This window comes from Hoplias malabaricus, chromosome 1, assembly GCF_029633855.1.
Source record: "Hoplias malabaricus isolate fHopMal1 chromosome 1, fHopMal1.hap1, whole genome shotgun sequence".
Classification (NCBI taxonomy): Eukaryota; Metazoa; Chordata; class Actinopteri; order Characiformes; family Erythrinidae; genus Hoplias; species Hoplias malabaricus.
Window position 1 is genome coordinate 69,123,264 of NC_089800.1, and position 17,193 is coordinate 69,140,456.

General features: G+C 36.2%; 1 protein-coding gene across 8 annotated transcripts in view; it reads right to left on the reverse strand.

Moving 5' to 3' along the window:
* The window catches only part of rps6ka1 (ribosomal protein S6 kinase a, polypeptide 1), a 90,020-nt gene that overhangs the window by 4,896 nt on the left and 67,931 nt on the right, over positions 1-17,193 (reverse strand). For 6 of the 8 annotated variants that reach the window (XM_066672003.1, XM_066672040.1, XM_066672030.1 and 3 more), the window contains 17 exons: positions 14,614-14,730; positions 12,870-12,951; positions 8,679-8,759; positions 8,363-8,442; positions 8,103-8,209; positions 6,440-6,477; positions 6,023-6,165; positions 4,995-5,065; positions 4,225-4,313; positions 4,010-4,074; positions 3,801-3,903; positions 3,291-3,421; positions 2,691-2,816; positions 2,447-2,536; positions 1,759-1,917; positions 765-926; positions 179-255 (listed from right to left, as the gene is read on the reverse strand). In XM_066672003.1, the coding sequence (XP_066528100.1) occupies positions 179-255; positions 765-926; positions 1,759-1,917; positions 2,447-2,536; positions 2,691-2,816; positions 3,291-3,421; positions 3,801-3,903; positions 4,010-4,074; positions 4,225-4,313; positions 4,995-5,065; positions 6,023-6,165; positions 6,440-6,477; positions 8,103-8,209; positions 8,363-8,442; positions 8,679-8,759; positions 12,870-12,951; positions 14,614-14,730 (1,721 nt within the window). Of the gene's footprint in view, positions 1-178; positions 256-764; positions 927-1,758; positions 1,918-2,446; positions 2,537-2,690; positions 2,817-3,290; positions 3,422-3,800; positions 3,904-4,009; positions 4,075-4,224; positions 4,314-4,994; positions 5,066-6,022; positions 6,166-6,439; positions 6,478-8,102; positions 8,210-8,362; positions 8,443-8,678; positions 8,760-10,985; positions 11,029-11,339; positions 11,399-12,869; positions 12,952-14,613; positions 14,731-17,193 lie in introns of those variants that run through there. The other 2 variants (XM_066672049.1, XM_066672059.1) reach the window with 2 other exon arrangements.

A 17,193-nucleotide genomic window follows, 5' to 3' on the forward strand; every position in this document is an offset into this window, starting at 1 on the left:
GTGAGGTTTTCTAGAAAAACATCCAGTATTTAAATGATCAATCAACTATTATAGCAAGTAACTGTCACACAGTAACTCAATTCATAAAGGATTCACATTATAAACTGTGTAAAAAATAATTGTTGTCATGATTGTGTTTTATCATCATCCAATAATGTGAGGATAGTATTTCTCTTACCCTGCTAACATTGTGTACAGTAACACTCCGAGACTCCAAATATCACAGCCTTCATCGTAGCCCTGTCTCTTCAGCACCTACAAAACACAAAGAGTTGAGTTTGAAGTCCTTGTTTGCCCCTGACTTTCTACAAGCCATTGTCTAAAATGTTAAACCCCTTAAATACTTTAATGTTCGAGTTTGTTGGTAGAGTACAGTACCGCTGACACTAAATATTTTACAAAAGTAAGTAGTAAATGATACCAAACTCATAGTATATATCGAACAATTTGTAAATGATTCTGAATCACTTATAATAGAAACTGTACAATACAAACTACTGAATAATTCATAGCAGTTAATGAGTGAGATCCTTTATTGCCATGAATTTGGATATTTGAAATTGCATAGAAAACCTGATGGTGTAATGCATAAGACATCAATTAGGCATTAGAATAATGTAGAAAATATGAATGCAGTTGATACTGGATATTTCTTATTAGATACCGACTACCTAATAAGTAGATACACCATTTACTATTTAGTATGGTTTTTATATATATATCTCAAGTTCAAGAGAAAGGGTGCTATGAATGCTGTGAAAGACCTCTGGAGCCACAAAGTTAGCCGTGTAGCAGGGGGTCATCAACAAGCCGTTATCAGCTCGAAGCTGCTTTGCGAAGCCGAAGTCACAGATCCGCAGAGATTCTGGGTTGCCAGATTCATCCACATACAGAATATTACTGGGCTTCAGGTCTCTGTGAACAACCTTAATACAAAAGAGAGGATGAAAGAAAAAGAATTAAAAACAAACCCAATTCCCTCCAGAATGTCTATAAAACACATTTATACACACTTATTAACTCTATCTATTTAAGTATTAGAAGTGTCAAACTAGCAAATTAATTCACTCTGATTAATCTCAATGTTGTTGTAGTTAATTGTCACTAGTCACAATTTTTATTTAAATAATCCAATGCACAAAAACGTGAAGCAGCCAAATCTACACCACCTTTGCGTATTTAGTTAATCAGATATTTAGTTAATCAGATATTTAGTTAATATCTTATCAGACTATTTACTTTGTTTCAGAATGTAGCTCATTTTTTGCTGCACATTTTGAGTTGGTCGTGCTTGGGTTCATCATGAAAGGCCATAGGACGATGCCCACAGATCGCTTATGGGTGGATATTTTCATCCGAGTAGTGACAATAAAATGTTTATAAACTTCTGCAACACTGATCTGATCCATTCATAGCAACACAACGCACACTAACACACCGGTGTCAGGGCTGAGAATGATCTACCAACTGACAAACAACCAATCTCTTTAGAGGTCCAGTGTGTCTCATGGTCATTAAAGAGATGACAGAGAAAATGGATGCTAATGAAGTGTGCAAGGCGTCAAATGAAATACAGTGTATAATTGTAGACCAATAAAATGCATATATATAATTATTCTTTTTGTATATGACATTTATGAATCATTATATGTCAATAGTTTGCATGCCTATTATAATTATTGTATTCAGGTACTTGGATGTGCATCATTTGTGAACATATACGTTTACCACACTCTTTGTGTTTTGTTTTTTTTTTACCCCCTGAGAGTGCAGGTACTCCACAGTTTTGGTGATGGTGTGTAGAACTGAGCTGGCTTCTCTCTCCGAGAAGAACTTCTGTTTGAGGATTCGATCCAGCAACTCTCCGCCTCTCATCAGCTCTGTCACCAGATATACCTGTTTCCCATTATCATACACCTACACACACACACACACACACACAAATTTATCACCATAAATCAGTCAATGGCAGGAGATTTCTCCAGCTATTTCCCCATGAACTCTAATTGTAGTCAATCAACCAAAATCTCTTCACAATTCTACACAAAATCCTGGTGATGTTTGTTGTTGCTTTTTGTTTCAGAGCGATACTTTGGAGACTATTTGTTTTTGGAGGTTGATTAAATGTATGTCTTTGAGAAAGACGATGTTTTGGGGTTGTATGTTTATACATATCCTTGTCATTGTGGTTATATTTTGTAAAGGGATTTTTTTGGCTTGTATACTGCTTTAAAAGTATGTTTTTCCATACAATGTTGCTTTTGAGTGTTGTTTGTTGCAAATTTGTTTATAGACACATCTTTCAAAGTGAAGTTGTTCTGAAGATTGCTTCTTTGAGGTTTGTATTTATTGGATATTTGTTCATATGTGTTTTTGTGTCTTTCATTGTGATATTTTGGAGAGTGTTGTTTATTGGTTCTTTTGATGTTTGTTGGTTTATACGTACATCTTTCAGAGTGATAATGTTGGGATGCTGTCCGTATCGCAGCAGAATCTCAATCTCTTCAGAAGGATCTGTGCTTGTCTTATCAATAACCTATCAACACAATACATCTACTGTTAAAATTCAGAATAGCAACAATAACAAATGCAGTAATAATAAATAAAAATACACTATTTTAATGTATAAGAATAATCAAAATTTATTTAAAGATTTTTTGTATTGGTCAGAAATGTGTGTGTATACAAACCTTCACGGCATATTCAGTGTTTGTGGTTTTATGGATGCAGCGTTTGCAAACAGAAAATGACCCCATGCCGATATCCTCCTTCAGCACATAGCCATCGTTGAACAAAATGTTCTTACCATGTAGTTGCTGCTCCCACACACAGAAAGACAAACACACAAACACATTAGTAATTCACAGTAGATTCAAGATATGTTAACTGCATTATGTATTCAGAGCACAATTAATTTTTAATCCCACAGCTGCACCCACAGTTTAAAAAAATGACATAAATGTGATGAGGAAGGCCTGGCAATATTCAGTGAAACAGAGGCAGGATTAAATCCAAAAAAGTGCTCAAGATCGAAGATTTAAGGTCAAATCAAGATTTTATGGCCTGTATAACTGCTGGTGTGTGTGTGTGTGGTGTATATTGGTGAATTTCTAGCCTTATGTCAGCGTGTAGCAAAATTCATACTTCGTTCCTAAATTATATCATCAATGCAGAGGACCCAGTGATACTTGAGGGATATAAGGGTGTTATTATGATTATTATTTTTGTAACCACAGGATTACATGATATATTGAGTCAAAAGGGCAGGTTTAAAGTTCACTGAAACCGACCTGCACCACAGGGTGGGGGGGTGGCTGGACCAACACCTCTGCTCCCTCCTCTTCCAGCATTGCTGTGGCAACAAAACTGAAGCCACGAAACAGCTGATGAGCGCCTGCACTCGGAGGAACACCAGGAGAATCTAATACACACAAATACGGCTACTTAGTGCTGATTGCCTTGAACTACAACCAAAGGAATTCTGATTGATCAACTGAGCCCACTGCGATGATTTGAGCAGTGAGCAGTGAAGTATCTGATGCTTTAATGTCTTGAGAAAAAGACTGCATTTTTCCATACAACAATAATTACATTTTTCCAAAGATGATTTTGCAACAATAAGCCCACAGGAGCTCATTCGTTTTTGACTTGTACAACTGCGCCCTCTAGCGTCCGATCAATTCATAATATATTATTGAATGACCAAATTCTCCATTATGAACTTGTGTAAAAGGTTACTTTTTTGTTTCAGTTTGATTATTCTCTTTTCATTTAAGGTTTATCATCGACCTCTCTCTCACCTTTAGGAGTGCGGGAGGTGAATTCAGAGTCAAAGTAGAAAGTGTCATCAGGTCGAGCCACAGCTGGCTTAAACGGAGGCTTAAGCTCCCTACGGAAGAGTTTCTGAAACAAATATTGGAAAAATCCGTTTAACAAGTTTGTACCTGCCTTATAAGCATCTTTGCTACATTCAACAACAATAAATCAAACAGCTGATGTATAACCATACATTCCAGTCGATGGTGGAGAAAAAGGCATGACGTTTGATCTCCTCAGCACCATCTGGACCAGAGCCTGAAAATATACAAAAATATACATACTAATTCAGAAAGTATGAAGCACCTTTTTCGACCAATGTGAAATGGCTCATATATTAGGTGACCACACATTAACAGTTAACTCTTTGTTCTTACATTGAGTGTGTGTGTGTGTGTGTGTGTGTACCAAGTCTGTTGGTAGGGTTCCTCTTGAATAGGGCTCTCAGCAGACTCTGAGCTTCAGCACTGAGAAACTGAGGCATACCCAGCCTTGCTCTACCAAGAGAGAGAAAGAAAGAGATAGAGAGATTAAGAGAGATAAAGCAAGATAATGAGAGAGAGAGAGAGAAACAGATGAAAAACAGAAAGAAATAGAGATGCAGGAGGCATGAGACCACAGGTAAGTAAGGAATAAATAAAAATCAAGAAAGAAATTAAATGTTTAAAAATGCATATTTATGAATGATTTATTCATGAATTAGTTATTTTCATCTGATTCATAGCTGTTTAATATGACCTAACAATAATGGTCCTTAATTATAATTATTGTATTATTTAGTGGAAGGATGATTTATCTTGTGTGTGTATTGTTTAAGCCAGTGGCTCCCAAATTTTTCTGCCATGTGCCTTTTTATAGATGAGAATATTTTCTCGCACCCCCCCCCCCCTCCCCTCAATTTTACACCCCCATATTGACACATGTACACATCTTTTACTTCCAAGCTCCACTGGAATTTATTTATACATTCATACAAAACTGCCACTACCTACAGAAAAAACTAAAATAAAGTGATTTTGCTAAACATATTTGCTCCTAATTGCTTCCCTGCACAAAAAAAAATTAATGTATAAAGTATGAGTTTGCTTTGAGATATGCCTCATCACATTTTCTTGTTTTCCCTTTGAAAGTTGTTGCATGAGAAAACTCATCATCTCTCCCTTCCCCTTAGGGCTTACTTTAGGATGAGGTTCATGGTCTCTTTACGGTCCTTCCCTTGGAATGGCAGAGAGCCCGTCAGCATCTCAAACTGAAAAGAAAAAAAAAAACACAAGCGCAAATACGGCATAAATATACAATCCCATTAAAATGTTAATTAAATGTTATTTAAACACTGGGCGGCGGGGGAATTCCACAAAGCAGGATTTCACAATTTAGAGCTGGGTAAGTGTGAGTCATTCATTATGAACATCTCCACATTCTCTCTCCTTTGGTTAGGTTTGACATTGAGCTAAATTTTCTTATATTAAGAGAGATGTTCTGCTCTGTGGAACACCAAACCTGCTGCTCAAATGTACATGATCTGTTGAAGTAAAAAGTGAGCATATATACACTCTACAGGGAACACACTTATAATTTGCATGCCTTTCCTGTATATTTAAATGTGCAACCTGTTTTGGTTTCATCACCATCATGGTGATGTATCTACATATAAATTAGAATGATAAATTTAATACTAATCCTTTTATATAGACCTTTTAAAGAACTCATAAATGCCAAAATTGGCCCAAGAAGGGACAACCAAAGTGAACCAGGGTGATAGGTGCCCAATATTTAGCGATGTAGGAGGGGTCTGATCTCAGTCCACATTAGAGCTAATGTAGTATAAATGGCTGAAAAATTAAATGCCGGCTGTGAAAGTTTTCTGAACACACATTACACAGCAGCTTGCTGGCTATGGGGCTCTGTGCCCATGATGATGGCTTCACTTCCTCCTGCGTCAATGAGCATTTACTACCCATTTGCTGTCCTTCCTCTTCCTCATACTGGGAACAACTCACAAGATGCCCTGCTCTGACAGATATTTAAGACCATCATAATTTGGCCCAGATTCTTAGTCTTACCAATCAAGACCTGACTGTTCACATACAGCCTATCATATCCTACTTTATGACAGAAGTTAACACTTCACATGTCAGTGATTTAAAACTAGTCAGTGTATACATCCCTCAGAAAAAAGGGATGAGAGCGAGAGAGACTTGCATACCATGAGAACCCCAAACGACCACCAGTCAGCACTATGGATGTGTCCCTGTCTGTTGACCACCTCTGGTGCCATGTACTCCACTGTCCCACAGAAAGAGTATGCCTTCTTCTCATGGTCTATAGCCTCCTTACACAGGCCAAAATCTGCACACACAGACAGACACACACAAGTCAAGAGGAAAATGATTAAAATATTAAATTCAATTAAAATGCACTATACACATAATAGTCTGCATGTAGCAGAGATTTTGTACTAAACCTACTTAAACATGACTAGCCCTAGGTGGAGGACCTGCTCTATTAAGCATAAACTTACACAAGTTTCATAAAAATTGCTTACTAATATTCTATGATTTAAAAAAGTACTGTTCTTTTAAACAGATTCAGAAACTTGGTGAGCTATAAAAGTGTGTGCTACCTGTGAGTTTGATGTGTCCTTCTTCATCCAGTAATATGCTGTAATAGAGCAGTGAGTTAGTGAAGTTAGAATACACACAAACACACAATCCTATGAATGAGTGTATGAGTTATTGAGAGAATGAGTAAAGGAATGAATGAGCAAGTGGTCGAGTGAGTGCATGACAATATAGAAAATGAGTGAGTGAGATTGAGAGTATAAGTTAGTGAATGAGTAAATGAAATGGGGAGAGAATTAGTGTCTGGATTAGTGAGTACATAAATATTTTCAGTATAAATCAGCCTCTGTAGTAGATCCTCAGAATGAGTCAATGAGTGAATGCATGATTAAAGAAGAGTGAATGAAAGACTTTAGTATTTCTCAGGTTTGAGGCCTCTGTAGATCAGGGATTCTTAACTGTCTGCTGTGCACCACCCAACGGCCTTAATAAGAACTGCTGAAATGTGCTATTGTAGGTCTACAGCAACAATGACTGTTGAGGGTATGTCATTACACTGGTCTACAACTGACAATATAACACTAATTTTATTGGAGTTGCAATACATAAAATACATCCACATATAAGTCTGGAACAAAAGCCTTTAGTCACGCATGTTAATCAGCCATTACATTAGCATTACTTCCTTGTTTCACACATGGTACATTTTATCAGCTCTATTTGTGCTGTCCTTATGGTAATTGTGGCTCTATTCATCTATAGATTTCATCTAGTTTCACTCTGATTATTGTCTTTCACAATTACAGAAAGGGTGTAAATATAAAGGGTGGGTTTACTGAGAAATAAAGCTTGGCATGTGGGTCTACACATGCTGAAAAAAAAAAAAAAAAGAAAAAAAAAATCTATCAGACATCAGACAACACCTCCAAGCACCACTGATCTGAGGGGCTGTGCATCTGTTTGTACAGCTATATATATATTTTTTGTAGAACCTCTCTTGTAAGCCCCTAGATTAAGAGCCCCTGCTATAGCTGATGATCAGAGTAGGATGGTAAGTGTGAACGAATTAAATACTAAATAAAACCGACAGTTTATTTTACAAAGAATGGCCAGAAACCCAACTTCCCCAAACATATTAATAAAGTGATTCTTCTGCTGCTCATAACCGAGGACTCTGTAGATGATGCAAAAAGAGAAAGAGGATGTGAGTAGAGGTGGGCGATATGGCAAAAATATATTATCACAATTATCAAATTTGTTGTACTTTATTTTGAACTTTTTTTTGGCAAATCCTCTTTACACAAACATGAGGATTACTGACAAGTGGATTGACAGAAAGACTCAAATTTGGTCTTGTTTTGAAGGGAACAACCTATGTAAGCGTTGATATCCTTTGTGTGTATTTGCAGACTTTGTGGTGCCACAGTTTTTCGGGGTTTTTTTGCCACAGGAAGAGATCTCATGTATGGAATAAATTCTTTTGGTTTTAATTCAGTAGTCGTACATTTTAAAGTAGTGATATTATCAGTGTCCATTCAACTGGTGTAATATATACACATTATGTAAACAACTTATAAGAACTGCAGCGGACTGAATGTGCATTAACACAATCCAACAATCTCCCTGTGATGGTGTATTGTGGACAAATTCTTTTTGTTCACGATGTAATATGGTCATATCGCACACCCCTAGATGTGAGTGAGAGAATAAGTCAATAAATAGTACTTCTCAGGTTTAAGGTCTCTGTAGATGATGCCAAGACTGTGCAGATGATCCAAACCCAGTGCCAACTCTGCCAAGTAAAACTTCACATCCTCCTCTGTAAACATCACCTAATATAACAGACACACAAATTTACTTATTATATTATACAGTTTAGTAAATGATATCAGTATTTTATATCTTACACATTTACACACTATAGTCCAATTTATGAATCATATTCATATTATAGTAACGTGCTGGTGCACGTTTTGCTGCAGTACCTCCTTGGAGAGTCTGGTGAATAGATCTCCTCCACGCAGGAAATCCAGGATCAGATACAGTTTACCCTCTGTCTGAAAGCCTGATTTACACACCCACAAACACGGCGCCATTCAGAACAGTTATGTTTACAGTTTCAATAAATACAGACTATATATTTAAAGAAAACATACAAGTGATGAAGAGAGGAGAAAGATGAAGTGATGAGAAGAGTAGTGTTAGGACAAAGCAATGAGGCATGAGAAAAGAAAATGAAGAAAGAGAGGATAGAGGATGAAATTATAATCAAAGAAAGGTGAGAGGACGCTTTAAACTGACCATAGTGGAGTTTGACCACAAATGGGTGATTGACCTCTGCCAGGATGTCCCGCTCCATCTTGGTTCGGACACGATCTCTCACTAGTTGAGAAACAGAAACGACAAAACTTACAAAAGCAGAAAAGCAAATTACAAAAAAAAAAAAAAAAAAAAAAAAAAAAAGGGTTTATGCTGCATTCAGCTTTAAATCCCTCCTCTTACTTGAATCATTTCTGACTCTCAACTCACTGAAACAAGTGAAGAAATTAAAAGAAAAATGTATATTCTAAACTTTCAATTCAACAGTTTTGACTTCCAATTAAGTTATACACTTTTAGCCAAACCACATTTCCATGAAATGTATCTGCAAATCGTGCACAAAAAAGGTAATAAAATCAATTATGTAATGTACACCAATCAGTAGAATCATTAAGACTTTTTGTGGTGAGGACTGACTCCTTTTGCATCATCCAGGTGGAGGCTGCATATTTGTCCCAGGGAGTATCTAATGTCTAGAAAAATTAGATATAATTTAACTATCATTAATCTAAGTTGGTTGCAAAATGTAAATACACGTTTGGGGTACGTCAGAGTAGAACTGTAAGTTTGAATGAATTAATGACATGCACTGTAAAAAATGTGACCCATTAGTTACTTAAAAAAATTATGGCAACAAAGTGACACTTAATATTAATGAGTAGATTCTAATTTTCCAACTTTTAAGTAACATTCATTGAATAAATTAACTAAATTTAAGCAAGATGATTATGTAAATGTTAATAAAATGCACAGTTAAAATGTGTTGGATTTAGTAATAACATGCCTAAATATGAGTTAATATAGCTCAAAAATATTGAGTAAATACAACTTAATTTCACAAGGAAAGGACTATTTATCTGAGAAAACTTAATTAATATTTACTATATATCTGGCAAAAAATGAGTAGCATGTACTAGGTTTCTGGAGAAAGCTTGTTTCTATTTACTAATTATAGTAACTTTACATCTATTCAATAATATCACGTGTCACTTTGTTGCCATAATTCTTTTATGTTAAATCTACTTAATTTGTCCTTTTTGTGCCATGTTCGAGTCAACAGGTCAATGTGCATAAAAATAATACCAGGTAAACATTTATTCAACTCTTGAAACATTTATTCATACAAAAATTGAAAATTGATACAACTACATCAAGGATCACAGGCAGAATATTTTTTGGGGATGTGATGCAAGGTCATATTTGTTGGTGCATTTAAATCTCAACAATGTTTTGACACTGCACTCATCTTATACCAGATCAGTTTAATTAGGATTCAGCAGGCACCTACAAATAGATGAATATTAGCTTTAACTTCATAAGCAAGTGTAATGTTTTAGTGTTGGTCTTTTCTATTCATCTATTTGCAGGTGCATCCTGAGTCCTAATTAGATTGACTGGGTATAATTGTTAACAAAATATGATATCTTGTATTTCAAATTCATTATGTACATAAAATATAAACAGACATAACCTTGCTTTAGTTAAATAATTTAAACCAAACTGTAGACAGTGAGCAAACACAGGTCATGAAATTGTATAGAAACGATTGGAATTGGAATTTGTCTTGCTTTTAATAAGTACTAATTATATTGTTTATAGTAGTGCCCTCAAGTCACGCTCGAATTTAGTTTTACGATTCAGATTCACAGCAAAAAAAGTAAACTACGAGCCATATTGGCTACAGCCTGTTTTCGAACGCTACAAAATGTCCGAAACACAAATTAGTGCAAATAAACAGTGAATATAACAGTTTCTGGCACAGAAATAACACAGCAGTAAAAGTGTCAGAGTGATCTGAATGGTCTACTTTAAATGAAACCATCGGGTAAATGGCGCGAAAAGAGAAAATGAGATTGGGAAATAGATTTAAAAAAAAACTTAGCAGAAAAACAAAGAGATTAAAAATAAAAACAAATAGGTGTTCCTACACAATATTATGAAAACATGCATTCTGATATATTGAGTATGGAATGCTAACATAATACGTAAAATGTTAAATGTTTAGTAAACAGACGAATCTTTGCCTCTGATTTCGTGGTGTGCTGTAATTTGCTGAACTCTATTCAAACGCAGCTCTGTGTGAGAGTGAGAGTGCGCTAGTGCTGCAATGACCGTTTGAAAGTAGACTCTGACAGAGACTGAGCGTCGTGTCATGGCTTCATTACACCGTCAACAGACACATGAAACAACATGCAAACTACAGAAAGCAAAACATCAGCTTCTTAAAACCGTAATTCAGGATTGTAATCACAAAAACACTTTGTTTTTTAACCAAACGTTGTTCCTCACCATCAGCTAACTCTCCAGTCTGTGCTCGAAACCGGTCTTAACGGTCTTTACGAAGCACCAGTGTTTGTAAATAAACCGCCTCAGTTACATGCTAGGTCTCTCTCTCCCTGCTCATAGCAGAGGCGTCTGGTGTTGTTTTAGACAGAGAAAAGAACTCCAAACGTTGAAAACAACGAACAGAAATGAAGGTTACTCTATTCCTGCTCCATGGTTTTGCGGTTTCGGATCTCTTAATGTGGAAATGCCTCCAAACTCCGGAGACGGCTAACTGCATTAGCGACAGTGCTACAAACTAAACACCTCGAGTTACAAATGAGTGTCTCTGGTAATTCAATCAGTGAATTAAAAACTTACAGACAAGTTAAACTTCATCCACATACAAACAACTGTCGCCCCCCCCCTTCAAACACACCGATCCACCTTAAAAATCCGGAGCTTAGAACTGCGTGTCCCCACATTTAAGAGCGCCTCAAACAAAATACACAAATTTAAATTGTTCTTTTGCTGTTAATAATTTAAAAGCTGTTCACTTTGGGAAGTCCGGGGACGTTCAGAACCCAGTAATGCTGGTGTCCACGAGTTTCAAAATGCGTTGGGCGGAAGTGTATGATTAAAATTAAAGACCTCCCAATGAGTAAAATCTATTACATTTTCTGGATCTTTGGTGTTACTCATAAAATATGAATAAATTCTATTCAACATATCCCAGCTAATTTTATTTAGCCAAAACTGAGTAAATTGCAATTAATACTTTGTTCAAATTTGTTGAATTTAGCTCAATTTTATTTCAAACTACAAGAAGTCTTTTTATTAAGTGCAAGTTACTATTAGTTTTTAACTAAATATTAATTTACCCAGTCCCACTTTTTACAGTGCATGAGTTGAGTCATGATCTTAAGGTTAGAGAGGATGTCCTTGGGAACGTAGTCACCATCGTCATATCGCCTTGTGTGTATATTGCTGTGTATAAGTAACTCAACCATGAAATCACTCAAAGAACAAATAAGTACAGAGAGAAAACAAGAAAGAAATGTAGGAAACATGAAGATGCTGAAAACCACAGACACCTTTTATGTAGGGAAGAATAACAGCAGAGAAAACCACACAAGCACACACACACACCCACGCACAGCTGTGTAACCCCTGCTCAGTGCCAATGGAGTAAACAACCTGCAGTAACAGTACAACAACCTCAGAGAGAGAGAGAGAGAGAAACTGTTTGAGCGTGGGAAAGAGTGTGAATGGGCTTGTTGGTGGTTGCGTGTGTGAGAAGTGGTCTCTTTTTGTTTGTATGTGTGTTTTCAATATATTTACAATATTAAAAATGTGCAAATATATTTACAATAATTTGACAGTGAATCATACAATCTTATATTTAACCAGTATTTGGATCATTTACATTTTTACCATTTTGTAAATAATTTTTGAAGTGCAAAAAGATTCATACTAACCAGTGTCATGTTAATGTTAAAGGACTATTAGAAACCCCATAGAGATGCTAGCAGAAATTAGCAGTATCTTACTGGTGTTTTAATCCCTATTTTTTTGGATGAAGTTTAACATGTATGATCTGAACTGAAGGTAGATCTTATAGTTACAGCTGACCACTGATCATAACTTACTATAAGTTATGATCAATTCTAATCCCTCAGTGTACTCACTGCTCTTTATGCACTTGTGTGTGTGTGTGTATTATGTGTGTGTGTATATATATATATATATATATATATATATATATATATACACACACACACACACACATTAATTAATTAATTAATTAATTCATTCATTCATTCATTATCTGTAACCGCTTATCCAATTCAGGGTCGCGGTGGGTCCAAAGCCTACATATATGTGTGTGTGTGTGTGTGTGTGTGTGTATACCTTTCAGTGTAGCCTTTTTGAGCACCTTCATTGCGTAAAGCTGGTTGCTGTCTGGGGGTGTAACCTTCCTCACCAGGAATACCTGCAAAAAAAGAGAGGTTATGTTTAGGGTTGCGATGAAAAAGACGACACTGTTTTGAGTTAATCTTAAGGTTTACAATTAAGATTAGCATTAGTGTGAATATTAGGGTTTACGATCAGTCTCCCTGACTTGGATTAAATCAAGTCTTAGACCCACAATACGACCTAAAGCAGTGGTTCTTAAAAACCATGGAAGCAGCAAGAGGTGGTGTGCCAAACATGCTCCAAGCGCTGCTCTCTTCTCACCAATAGCCTATTAAAGCACATAATTAATATTAAATTGAACCTCTTCTCATTTTTATTTCTTTCAAAATGCTTTTTTCCCTAAATGTTTATGTTTTCATAAATGTATAATTGTGTTTAAAACATTCAGTTGACTCTTAGTTATTTGTATTCCCTCTTTAATTTTTAGGAATGTTTTTAGATAATGTTGTGTAAAGCATGCAAATTTCAAGAAAAAATAAAAAGCAACAAAAACATGCAAAAATGAAAGATTTTGCCTCATGCCCCCAGAAAAGAGGAAGAGCCAGAGCTGCACATGTTTTTGTGGCAAGACCCATAGGTGGTACTTTGAGGTTTTGGTTTGATAATGGGTGGTGCTTGACATAAAATCTTACATATGCACATAAATCAGAGAGAGATTTTGAGCATCTATAGGTATGTTTTGTGCACAAAATCAGCCTCCATACATGTTACGAATGCATATCTGACTCATTAGCATAACACATTTAAACAGTTTATAATAGTAGCTTTAAAAAATGTGTGAAGAATTACAAGTGAGTACTAGAGGACTTAAAGGTCATTGAAGGCTGGATATTTTTGTGGGGAGGGCTGTTCTCTGAACAGTAATGGTATTCTGAAAACTCCAGTAGCACTGCTGTTTCTGATCCACTGTGTGACAGCACTGCGTGAATCGAGAGGACACTGCCATCTCTAATCTAAAGATTTCTGACATTCTGTGTTAAACCTTATTTCGAACAAACAGTTTTAGACTACTAAATCTCCATCCAGGAATTAGCTTAACACCTGTTTTATGCCCTATTCAGATGGGGGTAATGTAATTATTAGTGTCTCAGTGGTTTTAGTCCCATCCAAAAAGAAAATTCCAGTCATTTTTCTGCAGTACATGCTGCTGTTTCAAGGAAGACTCCAGAGGCTTTTACTTACTGTAAAATGACTAGTAAAAATAAACCAAGTTTATATTAATCCCATGCACATTGACTGTTCCGTCCTATCCTGTGGTAAAAGTTTTTCACAAGCATGGATGTGCTAGAGGAGACATTAAGTGAGAATGTACAGATGTTCACAACATAAATCAAATGAGTCATTCATGTATGTGGTCAACCTCAAATGTTGAATGACGCTCTCCACTAGATGACCTAAAGTATTATTCAGAGGAAGGAATATTTTGGCAAGATACATTTTGTGCACATTTTGGGCTGTATATTTTTTTTTTTGGTGGGCTGTTCTCAGAACAGTAAGCACTGCATAAATTGAGTAGTCATTCCTGTCTGTTATTTACACCAAGATTTCTAATCTAGTGCCAGCCAGCTCCTCGTGTAAAATGAATCCGAATATGGATTATAGAATATAGTAAAAGTAAAATAATAACATAGTAATTCTGTTTTATCATAAAAGTAAGTGTGTGAGAGTGTGTGCTCACCTTGCCAAAAGACCCCTGGCCGAGCACTTTGAGCAGCTCGAATTGGGATGGGTCTGCTTTCTCCGCCCCCTCCTTAACCACATGTGTAATGTTGATCTCCTTGATGATGCCATCGTCCTGCATCAGGAAACAGAGCAGAGAGAGAAAAGCACATCATGCAGGAGAGCAGCATGGCACCACAATGTAAAGGTCAGTAAAGAAAATGTTAATCATCTCCTTTGAGATAAGCTCCCTATGCACTTCCATTCATTTTGGAGTGTTCCTGATGCAAAAATAAACACACCTCTCTGCTGTTTTAGATTTACCTTATGTCCCTGACCTCTTCTATTTGATTTTCCATCATTCATCCACAGGTCAACTCTACTGTTTCAGGATAAGACATTTTCCAAGACAGTACAGAAAACATCAAAATAAAGCTGTAAGCTGTCTAAGTGTGTTATGTTTGCAGTAGAATCTCCTCTATGCTATGTTTGAATTTTTTTATATTTCATAGACTTTGATGACAGCATGTGTAAAAATTTAAATGTTTGGTATGGTGTCCTATGTATAGTTAAGCACTACATTTAACATAGTAATATTTTTAATAATCACTGTTCTATTTAGCAGCATTAACAGAAATTTCTCATGCCCTTTCACAGTGAAGCTTCATCGGCATCATTTCCTTTAACTTATCAGAGTTGAACAAATTTCTCTAGAATCTGTAGAGCCTGACATCATAGAATCCCCCTTCTAAATAATTAGCTGTGGTGCAGTGTCAGCAATGTCATTTATCAGACTTTAGAACCAAACCACTAAATCCTAAAGAAATGGCCCCCTAACCTTTCACGTACAGGTGGCAGGAATACACGTTGAACAGAGACCAAACACTCTCTCACCTATGGACACTCTGAATAACCAATTCACATACCAACATGTGTTTTTGAATTGTAGGAAGAAACCTGAGCACCTGGAGGAAACCCACATAGACCCACAACCCCAGACCCCTGCAGCTGGGTGACAGTGGCCCTAATCACTTTTCCCTTTACTACACTATAGAATATGATAATAAGGAACACTTTAAATTATCCATATATATTTATATATTCTGACTCTAATAAGCTGTAAAGCATTATTCTTGACCACAGTGTGGTCAACATACCACAAGGATCAAACCACATAGCACCATTATCCCCACTGTCCAAACAGCTCTGTTCAGAACTCCCGGTTTCTTTTGAAATAGCCACTGTTTACTCGCGTAAATGAGCAAAGATGTGAGGTGCTCCATGTAAGAAAAAGCATAACATCAGAATGGCTGGTTTGATCCCAAATCTTCAGACATATCTCAACAACAACAGACTGGGCTGTTTACGTTTGTGGTTTAGAAGGAGCTCCGGATCCACAAACAATGTAAAGCACTCAAAGTAATTTATTCAACATATGTCCCCTTTAAATTAGCAGACTGAATAACTGGCTGCAAAATAAGCTGTAAAAACAGGAGTTAAAAAGGTACTTCCTCAACCATAGACAGAAAAAAAGCAAGACCAAGCATTCTCACACACTTAATAATTATTGTTCTTCAAGGGTTTCCTTTAGTAAAGGAAATGGTGCAATATAGAACCCTGAACAATTGAAGAAAATTTTGCATGATTAACTGATTCTTTGCACCATGAAGGGGTTCTCCGGAATTGAGAATGTGCTATAGATGGTTCTAAGTAGCATCTTTCAGAAAAGGGTTCTATATGGCACTATAAAAGGGTTCATCTATTGTTGTAATGTTTGTTACAATAGAAGAACCCTTCTTTAAAAGGTGCTATATATAACCATCTATAGCATATTCACCATCAATCTGAAGAACTTATTAAATTTCACAAACAGATTTTTTGCTATTGATCCTTCCATGTGTGGCAGGTTAAACTATGGAGCACTTAAACTGAACGTTTGCAAGCTGACAGTCAAACAAGCAGTGAACTAAGGTGTTTTTAAAGATGAGAACACCATATCTCTCTTCAGTGGATGTTCCTAGGCACTCAGTTTAAAGATTCAGTAGTGGTTGCAATAATGTTCTAAGCCTGCACATTTCCACAATCTCTCTCTTTCTCACACACACACACACACACACACACACACACACACACACACACACACACACACACACACACACACACACACACACACACACGATATAGGTAAAAAATACAAATAAAAATATATAAAGAATGAAATGAAAAAATTACTAATAATTATTATTTTTTTTAAAACGAAACATATTTAATATATCTGCCTTGTGTAAGATTCTGCTCACAAGAAAAATATAGTGTCAACCCAGCGCTTACACACACACACACAGGAACCAGCAGAGGAACTCCACCTCACCACTTGGTTACGGGAAACTTTAAAAACCACAGCGTCAACTTACAGCTCAAAATACATTAGAGACAAGAGTAGCATTTATATTTTCACATCCACTGCAAACATCAGAGATGAACTCTGCCATGTTCTGATATCTGAGGCTATTGATTGCCATTCAGACCTAACTCTAATGAAAATCCTCCATGTGATATGAAAAACAAACATTGATGTAATTTATAACTATAATTAATA